The sequence below is a fragment of the Nicotiana attenuata genome, unplaced genomic scaffold (genome assembly GCF_001879085.1).
Source record: "Nicotiana attenuata strain UT unplaced genomic scaffold, NIATTr2, whole genome shotgun sequence".
Classification (NCBI taxonomy): domain Eukaryota; kingdom Viridiplantae; phylum Streptophyta; class Magnoliopsida; order Solanales; family Solanaceae; genus Nicotiana; species Nicotiana attenuata.
This window is the reverse complement of record NW_017674003.1, coordinates 45,862-55,195: the sequence shown is the minus strand read 5'-3', so window position 1 is coordinate 55,195 and position 9,334 is coordinate 45,862. Positions and strand designations below refer to the sequence as shown.

General features: G+C 35.2%; 1 protein-coding gene across 3 annotated transcripts; it reads right to left on the bottom strand.

Annotated features, from left to right (window-relative positions):
• Nucleotides 1-1,950: 1,950 nt before the first annotated feature.
• On the bottom strand, nucleotides 1,951-7,050 carry LOC109217799 (lipid phosphate phosphatase 2-like). 3 transcript variants are annotated; one of them, XM_019382069.1, is made up of 9 exons: nucleotides 6,796-7,050; nucleotides 6,256-6,361; nucleotides 5,237-5,461; nucleotides 5,035-5,122; nucleotides 4,483-4,592; nucleotides 3,751-3,841; nucleotides 3,405-3,593; nucleotides 3,260-3,319; nucleotides 1,951-2,354 (listed from the first exon to the last, which is right to left on the bottom strand). In XM_019382069.1, exons 2-9 carry the CDS (start codon nucleotides 6,289-6,291, stop codon nucleotides 2,185-2,187), a joined length of 969 nt encoding a protein of 322 aa, XP_019237614.1. In that variant the 5' UTR covers nucleotides 6,292-6,361; nucleotides 6,796-7,050; the 3' UTR covers nucleotides 1,951-2,184. The 3 variants fall into 3 exon arrangements, with proteins under 3 accessions (XP_019237614.1, XP_019237613.1, XP_019237615.1); XM_019382068.1 differs by having other exon boundaries at nucleotides 6,840-7,050; XM_019382070.1 differs by lacking the exon at nucleotides 6,796-7,050 and adding an exon at nucleotides 6,539-6,789.
• Between the last annotated feature and the right edge of the window lie 2,284 nt (nucleotides 7,051-9,334).

Genomic DNA, 9,334 nt, shown 5'->3' with positions numbered 1-9,334 from the left:
AGCTGATACAAAATTAATGCAAACAAAATATAAGCACATTTAAGTGAGAGGAAACATGTACGAAGAAAACATTTTCAAGCAAGAACAAAGTAGAACCCAAATGCTAACTGATAAACATAGAAAAGGAAAGAACCTTTATATTAAACTTTCAACTTTTGATTTTTCCCACTGATGATTTGCTCCAACACAAGATGGAATCACAGAAGAGACCTCAACGGAAAGACACACATTGTCGACCTCGAACTTTCGCTGGAACTCAATCGACCTCAGCCGAAGCTTCGTTTCATCGGTGAAAATAGAGGCGAAAGGTATCTACTTTATGTTCTGTTTTATGGTTGTCTTGTGAGTTGGTTTTAGACGTTAAAAGGGGTAATAGAAACTGATTTTGATGGAGCTTAGGATGAGATTTTGGCTAGCTTTTACGATTCTCTGTGTTAAAATCGTCCCTCCCCCTTTCTGTTTTCGTCCCTCTTTCTTCTCTTTTTCAATTTTCCTTTTCCCAAGATCTTCTCTATTGCTCTTTGTCCGTTTTTGTTTTTTTTTTTGGTTTTCTCCCTTGTTTTCAATTTTTGACCTTTTCAAATTCTCCCCAATTCCTTCTTTTCCCTTTTTTCTTGTTTTCTTTCGTCAGTTCCCCCCTTCTATAATGGGATAGTATTATATGTAGTGTGTGTAGATGATGGGAGATAGTGGGGATATGGAGAGGATGTGAGGGGTTACGTGAGAAGTAGGATTAGTGATTAAATTAGGATCTTTTTCCCCATTTCTTTTTTTTTTTTTTTTGTTGTTAAGAGAAATAAAAGAAAAATATAAAGATAAGAATATTCATTATCTATTTTAGACCAATACAAATATATACTTGGACTATAATTAAATGGCGCTAAAAATTAATTAAAAGTTACTAGTCTACTTATTAAGTTCTTAACTAAACAAAAATATTTTTTCTTCTATTTAAATATAGGAACAAAATATATACTCTAAGAATATGCAATTTTTTTTTGTTGTAGCTTTTTAATTTTTCTCAAATAAAACCAATGAAAAAATGAGATAAAAATTTAAAGTATCAAGATTAGACCTAAAAGAAATATTTACATTAAAATAGAATAGAATTTGGATGTGGTAAAAAATTAGGTGTTCACGGTTTCTACTTTCTAGTTTTAGTTGAAGTGAATATTAGTTATTAGGTATATATGTCTAGTAAATTTATGGATTGTGCATTGTTCTTATACTACATTAGATTTGAACATCTGAATTTACTAGCATAGCAAGTTTTAAAAGAAAGGACAGCTCGGTGCACAAAGTATTCATACAGGGTCCGAAAAAGGGCCCCACCGCAAGTGATGTGATATAGACAGTCTAGCCTAATGCAAATAGTAATGTTTGCTTACTAGCATTGCAAGTTACATGGTATAAAACAAAACAACAACAATAACATACCTAGTGTAGTCCCACAAGTGGGGTTTGGGGATGGTAGAGTGTACGCAGACCTTACCCCTGCCTTTTAGAAGGCAAAGAGGCTGTTTCCGGTAAACGCTTGGCTTAGGAAGGGAAAAGGGGAAGGGCAATAACAAGTAAACCGATCTGACAACCGAAGCGAAAATACAAAACCAGCACTAGGTAATGCAATCAGAAAACCGAAACAAAAAGACAACAACAAGTAGTAATAGAAGTCTAGAGATACGAAGATACACAAAAGATACTAAGGGGTCGTTTGGTTGGAAAGATGTTATCCCAGGATTAGTTATCCCGGAATTAGTTATTCCACCTTTTCATGGGGATAAAAAAATACTACAATTCCAGGATAATTAATCTTGGCATTAATTATGCCGCAATTTTCTCCCAACCAAACATGGGATAAACTCTTCTGTCCCTCCTACCAAACGAGCCCTAAGTGGTGTATCAAAGCTATTGTTACAAACAAGGCTGACACTCGTCTACTGTTACATGGTATAAAACAACAAGAAACTTATATCATAACATAGCAGCTAGCATGTACTTGTATCAGAAAACTCAGAACATCGATCTCGAATAACAGTATAACACAAGTAACAAAGGAATATAGGTCCCAAATCCTAAAATATGTAGGAACATACAACTAAAAATGCAGCCTAACTATTCACAAGAAAATAATAAGCTGAGCTAGTTGAACAAAGATAAAGCATAGGATTACAGTGTCCATTTGTCTCACATTCTGCCGTACTCCACATCCTCAAAAGGATTGGAATTTGTACCCGATCGCTGATTCAATTGTACCTCCGGCTGCTCTACCTCTAATCCTCCGTTAGTATGGTGGACATGTTGTGTGTTACTGCGAACCTCCTCCAATGCCCGGAAATATGCATATGGTCCCCATCCTGAGGACAGAGATAATAAAAGAACAAGTAAATTTAACGATATCCAATCAAGTTGTACAAATCATGAGCTTCTAAGATTAACTTATACAAAGATAGAGCCTGAATAACATAAATAACTAGAGATAAAGAATGAGACCCCAACCGTCGTTCATACGACCGGGGGGGCTGGGTGTTGGCAGGGGATCAATTGAATCGCCTTCCGAAAAATTATACTGTACAAATTGGGCAAAGATGACATTTTTGATTGTATAAACCATTGAATTCCCTTGACACAAGGGAACATTCTATCTAGTGATAAAGGAGGTTCAAAGTTGTTTTAGGTTATAGGTTCAAATCCTATATGCGACATTCTAGTATACTCTTTTGAATCCTCTTGTATGTATTTCCGGCTCGCCACACAGGGGCGGATGTAGAGTTTGGCCGCCGGATTCATCTGAACCCACTACTTTCGATGCAAAACATAAATTTATGTGTAAAAATTCATTAAAATTGCAATAATGATAGGTCTGAACCCATAACTTTAAAAATACAATAGGTTCAATGCTAAAAATCTTAAAAGTTGAACCCATATCTAAATCCTAGATCCGCCTCTGCCGCCACATAGGACTATCATATTATGCTAAAGTATTTGATATTTTTTTTCATCTGAATGAATTCACCATAATCTTCTTGTTATTCGTTCTATCCCTTCCCTTGATCATTCGCAACAATAAAGAAAATCCTAAGGAAATTAACAGAAAACACTGCTGTACTTCTGGACTTCTACTGATACTATATGTAGTGCAATAATAACAACAACGACAACTATGCCTCAATCTCGAACAAGTTGAGGTGGGTCTGTTGGATTGCGAGGACTTAAAACACAAAATATAATAAAAGCAGGAGGAGATTAGTGGAGACCATACCTTCAGTATGGTATGGAGCTGGGAAGAACTGCAGGTAGCAAAGTGTTGCAACAACAAGGCCTGAATCGAGAAAGACGTAGAATATTAGTCGAAAAATTGAAATGCAACCGTCATTTACTGCACAATGCAGAATTTGAAGACGAACCTATCAATCCTCCGGCAAACACGTCTTGCCAATGATGCCAGTAGTCATCCACACGTGAAATCCCGACAAGACATGCCATTAGGAGAGGAAGAATAACTATACATAGTTTTGCTACATGTCCTCCACGATCAAATGCTTTAATCTTCCCTGCCAAATATAATGATAGAAACCCGAGACCAGCAAATGACCCTGCAAAGAAAAACCATAATTTTGTCGATATGAGATGCAGCACCCCTATTGAAGTCTATGAGCAATCTTTATTAAAGGTTTCGACGAAAAAATCTCCAAAAAATCCTGATCTGATGTACTCGGATATAGAGGAATTGGAGAAAGTTGAGCTACATACATGAGGTATGCCCGCTTGGAAAGCTCTTATGTCCTTCCTTTATATCACTTTCTTTGCCATGACATATCACGTCTCCCCACTGATCATAAACCTGAAAAAAAGAACCGGAAAATGAATCAAATGAACCAGTAAAGAATAACAACAACAAATCCAGTGTAATTCCACATAGTGGGGTCTGGTGTATATGCAGACCTTACCCCTATCTCGCGGAGATAGAGAGGCTGCTTCTAATAGACCCTCGGCTCAGTGAAGCACAAGCACAGCAATAATGAAAAAAAGACAGCCAGACACAACAATGAGGAGCCATAGAAAAGAAGCATTGAAAACAACAAGATAGTAAGATGACCAAAACGAAAGCAACAACGTGCAATAATAGAAACCTAAGACTAAAAACAATACGAAAAATGAACCAGTAAGCAAACTATAACTCAAGTTAATGAAAGAGTTGAGCACCAATTTAAGCAATATGCTGGTAAGTCAGTTATGACAATCAAGAATATCAGTTAGAAATGCATAGACTTTTATTGAGTCTAACAGAAATGAGCTATGTTGCTACCCTTAGCTATTGCAGTTTGATCAATAATTACTAGAAGAACGATAAAGCACATGAAGAACCGTCAAGTTTTGCAGCCTAGAGTACTTTTGCACAGCTAAAATATAGAAGCTTTGATTCACTAAAGCATTTACTAGGAAGGAGTAGCATTATCAGAAAATCAAGAACTGGATACATACATCTTTACCATCAGGAAAACAACGCCAGAAAAAGTCAGGTCGAGGACGGCCTACTGCATTCTTGATGGCATCCGTGAGTACAGCCGTAATTAGTATGGCAAATAACAGGCCTGCAATTTTTGAAGAACTTTAGCACAATTAGTAAAGTTACTTGGCAAAACAAAGGGAAAACATTCCTTTTACTACTACAATGAAAATCAAAGTCACACAGAAATGTTATATCTACTGAATACTCCACTCCATACACCCCCATTGCTCGGAAATTCACTCAAAATATGAAAGAAAAAACATGGAGAACTAAGAAGGAAATCAACAAAACCAAGATCTAAATGATTTACTGTAGTTTGAAAGGGGAAAATTGCTCTAAAGAAAAAGGGCGTTTGGTGCACTAAGCTCCCGCTATGCGTGGGGTCCGGGAAGGTACGCAGCCTTACTCTGCATTTCTGCAAGAGGCTGTTTCCATTGCTCGAACCCGTGACCTCCTGGTCACATGGCAGCAACTTTACCAGTTAGGCCAAGGCTCCCCTTCGAAAATTGCTCTAAAGAAATTACCTAAAATGCTGTGGTGCAGATCGTAGACGTCCCTCCTCCTCAGATAGATGAGAACAAAGATGATAATAGGCAATATAATTGCATATAGCTGTTCATCAGACAAATATGTTAGGAACACTAGAAACTCTGAGATTTAAATACACTTTCTCTACATTACATTGATACTCGACTCGATATGTTAAAAAACTATAGGTAAACTTACAGGAACAGACCACACTGGGACTGTATTATCTTTCATGGGATACTTCAGATCTGTCATCATATCCTTTCCAACAAAACGATGAAATGGACCGATGACATAAAGGACTATCTCTATAACTACGAGCAGCAGCAATATAAGCCAGTCATGCATGTGAATTCTTGCAACTGATGATCCATGAGACTTAATAGTATGTCCGCACCCGAGCTCAATCTCATTTGTGTTGCCCTATTTCATTTGCAACAGATATATTAGTAACCACATTTGCAAAATCAAATTGATTGTTCACTTGATAAAACATTCTAACAAGCAAAAGTTCTTTGAAGTTAGCAAAACCAGAATGAATAAGCAGTTCATTTTGAAACACATGACATAAATGTGAATACAACAACAACTACCACTACGCCTTAATCACAAACAAGTTGGGTTTGGCTATGAATTCGGGCAGTCCATATCGCTCCATTTAAGCTCATCTAAGTCCAAAATAATATATAAGATAAAAATAGCACTTGTGAGATTTCATTGGGTTGTTATTGTTTTAAAATGAGATCGCTTTGACCACAATATGCTGACTTCTAGATACTAATCCTGCGGAAATAATTCGTCGGAAATATACAAATAAATAAAAACAGTATCTGCACTATAAGATCTTCAAATTTTACTAGGATTTCACAAATCCACAAGCCTGCTTAATTAGAATGTTGATCATAGGTTCCCTATAACCAAGGAATACCATAGCTTAATCCCTCAAGTCTACTCACCCCCCCCCCCCCACACACACACACACACCCCAATATTGGATTTTTCATCAAAAACTCTGCAGAGAACTGCTAAACAAGAAGTCAAAACAATTTAAGTACCATACACCATATGGAGTAAAGGGAAATTGCAAGAGAAGAATAATAGAAACAGCAATTCATAAGCAGAACCAGAAATCAAAAAATAAAAATAAAACCAAAACTAAAAATATATCATAAAAAATAGGTAAGAAAAAAAGAGCAAAGCAAAAAGGGCCAACAAACCTGAAACACAGTCTTAATCTTCTCTTTCCAACCCATTTGGACACTGCTGATACTTCAACTTCAAATTCCAAAGAGCAAAACCCAAACTCAAAAATAATCTTGGAACCTAAAATCCAAAAAAAAACACCAAAATTTTAAAAAAGGAGACAATATTTATCAGCAAAAAATCCTTCTAGATACGCTACCAAGAGTCCAAGACTTAGTCTTTATCATAATAAGAACAACTTTGACTTTTAAAAACAAATTAATGGAGTTAAATCAAACATTAAACATTGAAAATTACCCTTTTAGCAGATATTTTCTGGTAAGCAAAGCAAAAGAATGTTTCAAATGGGCCCCCCCCACAAGTTTCTGCTTAAAGCTTTAAGTTTTCAGCAAGAAAAATGGAGCAAAATTACAGTATAAATTGAAGATTTTATCAGCAAAAATTCTTGTAGATATGATACCAAAACTGACTAATATTATCATTAAAAACAACTTGACTAATTAAAAGAAATTAATGGAGTTAAATCAAATACTAAATTAAACATTGAAAACTACCCTTTTAGCATATATTTTCAGGGAAGCGAAAGAATTTTTCAAACCTGTCCCCCACAAGACCACAAATTAAAGTTTAGATTTTTCCAGCAATGAACAGAAGGCAAGAAAAGAAAAGAAAAATGGAGAAAAGAGAAACTACAGGGTGTGAAATGAAATATGTATAATAATGGATTTTATGTTACAGTTAAGAATTTAAAATGTTCAACAACTATGTAGAAATGGTGCCGAGGTCCAAGGAAAGAGATCGCTAGTGCTTATTTTTGAAATAGAATTTTAAAATATGGATAGGAGATTACAAGATCAAATTTGATCAGAACCGTTGATTTTGTCAACATTATTAAGCGCGTGGTCATATTTTGACGGCTTGGTTGGTTAGTTGGGTTATAACTGCCAAGGACGTGTGGGGCCCACACAAGAGGAGAGATTGGTCCAGCTCATTTCCAAGCAAATTCTAATTTTTTGTTTTTATATAATAGAGACTATGTTACTCTAAAGAGAATTTACATAGTCAATGAATATTAATTAAATTTTGAACTTATAGCACGTGCAGGAGAAGCCTAGATACCCCGGTTAGGAGGTGTGAGCGGTTGGTTTTCGCAGGTACGAGAAGAAGTAGAGGGCGGCCTAAGAAGTATTGGGGCGAGGTGATTAGACAGGACGTGGTGCAACTCCAGATTTCCGAGGACATGGCTCTTGATAGGAAGGTGTGGAGGTCGAGCATTAGGGTTGTAGGTTAAGGGGTAGTCGAGCGATTTTCCTCTTCGTATCGGCTAGTCTGATAATATTTTCGTTGTTTATGTTGTGTTTCACACTTTTTCATAGTATTTGTGTTATTGCTTTTCCATTTATTTGCTGTCTCTCATGTTGCTCATATTATTTTTTTGATTTCTGTTATTATCACGGATCTGTTGTCTCTGAGCCGAGGGTCTCCCTCAAACAACCTCTCTATCCTCCGGGTAGGAGTAAGGTTTGCGTACACTATACTCTCCCAGACCCCACTGGTGGAATTTTAGTGATTTGTTGTTGTTGTTTGTAACCTATGTACGTTTATATGTATACAATATATCAAAATTATTCTTAGAATTTTATGATCTTCAAGATGTCATGTAATTCCTGTGAGAGTATATCATTAAGAACAAAATAAGAATGTAAAAATTAAAGAGTGTTTTTTTTTGTTTTGTCATAAATAAAGAGTGTTTTAATGTAAAAGTTTATCAATTTCTTATTGAATCGGATGAAAAAGAAAAGTATGTTACTTTAAGCTAACAGAGAGTGGGAAAACATTATGGTTAACTTATATTAATCTTACTTTAAGAAATTCCAAACTAAAATTTCAAAACAAATAAGTTGTAGAGCTATTGCTTTGTCAACAAAGAAACTATTGATTTTTCTGTTTCTTTGACTATATATTCTAGAAAAAATGGTTGGGTAGAGAATTCTGAAACTTAGGTTCGTCGCTCGAGGTCATCACGTATTTGATATAACGTAAAATAGTGGTTTCTTAATTAATGTAAGTGTTTCCAATTTAGTTGTCGTAATTTTAAAATATTGAAAATAATGTATTTTCAAAATATTTCACTGTTTTACCAGTCTATCAAAAACACTATGACTGAAAAGGTTAAGGAACTTTTATTGAACGTGATGAGATTGATGAAATTTCTTTAATCTTAATAAGAGGTATCAAGTTGAGAATTGCTAAATCTGTTTTAATGAATTCTATGTAATGCAAATCCGGATTGATCGGACCAATGAGTAATAGATGCCAAATAGTTTTAAAAGAACCAAACCATATTATAGTATCAACTAATAAAGTTATAGTCTTGAGGTATTAGTAAAAGACTTTCACGTAGTAGATGTAACTTGAATTTCCACTATTTTTTAAAAACAACATTATAGTAGTTCATCTCTATCTTGCTTTTGTTGTTGTTGTTTCTCTTTTATCTTTTTCTTGAGCCGAGTAGAGGTGGATCCAGGATATTAGTTCTATGGATTCAATATTTACTGTTTTAAGTATTAAACCCATTATATTTTTAAAATTATGGGTTTATATATACTATTTATTATTATTTTTGTGAATTTTTACACAAATTAAATTACTGCGCTTGAGAAATGTTGGGTTTAGATAAACCCGCTATTCGAAAGCTGCATCTGCCCCTAGAGCCGAGGGTCTATTGGAAACAACTTTTTTACCTTTACAAGATAGAGGTAAAGTCTGCATATACAGTACCTTTCTCAGACCCCACTGTGTGATATTATACCGAGTTTCTTGTTGTTATTCTACAATATGAAGTATGGACCATCCAAGAAAGGACCGTAAACACGAATGACAGCGAGGGAGTGCTAAATTTTGGAGTAGTTGACCATAAAACATGCTAAATTTTGGCACAATGTTGTTAGGTTGTTAATTAATACTTCAATTAATTGCTTAAAACCAAACTTCATATAGATCGCTAGCAAATTAAAATCATGCGTTGGGCTTAAAATACTCATTAAAGAATAAAACTTTTGGGGTAGTTCATCTGCTTTCTCAATAAATAAT

What these genes read in the sequence shown, in the direction of transcription:
- LOC109217799 (XM_019382069.1), bottom strand. Translation starts at nt 6,291, where the DNA reads ATGGGTTGGAAAGAGAAGATTAAGACTGTGTTTCAG. An exon ending in GTTTTCCTGATGGTAAAGAT is followed by an intron (nt 3,842 to 4,482) that starts GTATGTATCCAG and finishes TCTTTTTTTCAG; the next exon opens with GTTTATGATCAGTGGGGAGA. An exon ending in TCCAAGCGGGCATACCTCAT is followed by an intron (nt 3,594 to 3,750) that starts GTATGTAGCTCA and finishes TTTTCTTTGCAG; the next exon opens with GGTCATTTGCTGGTCTCGGG.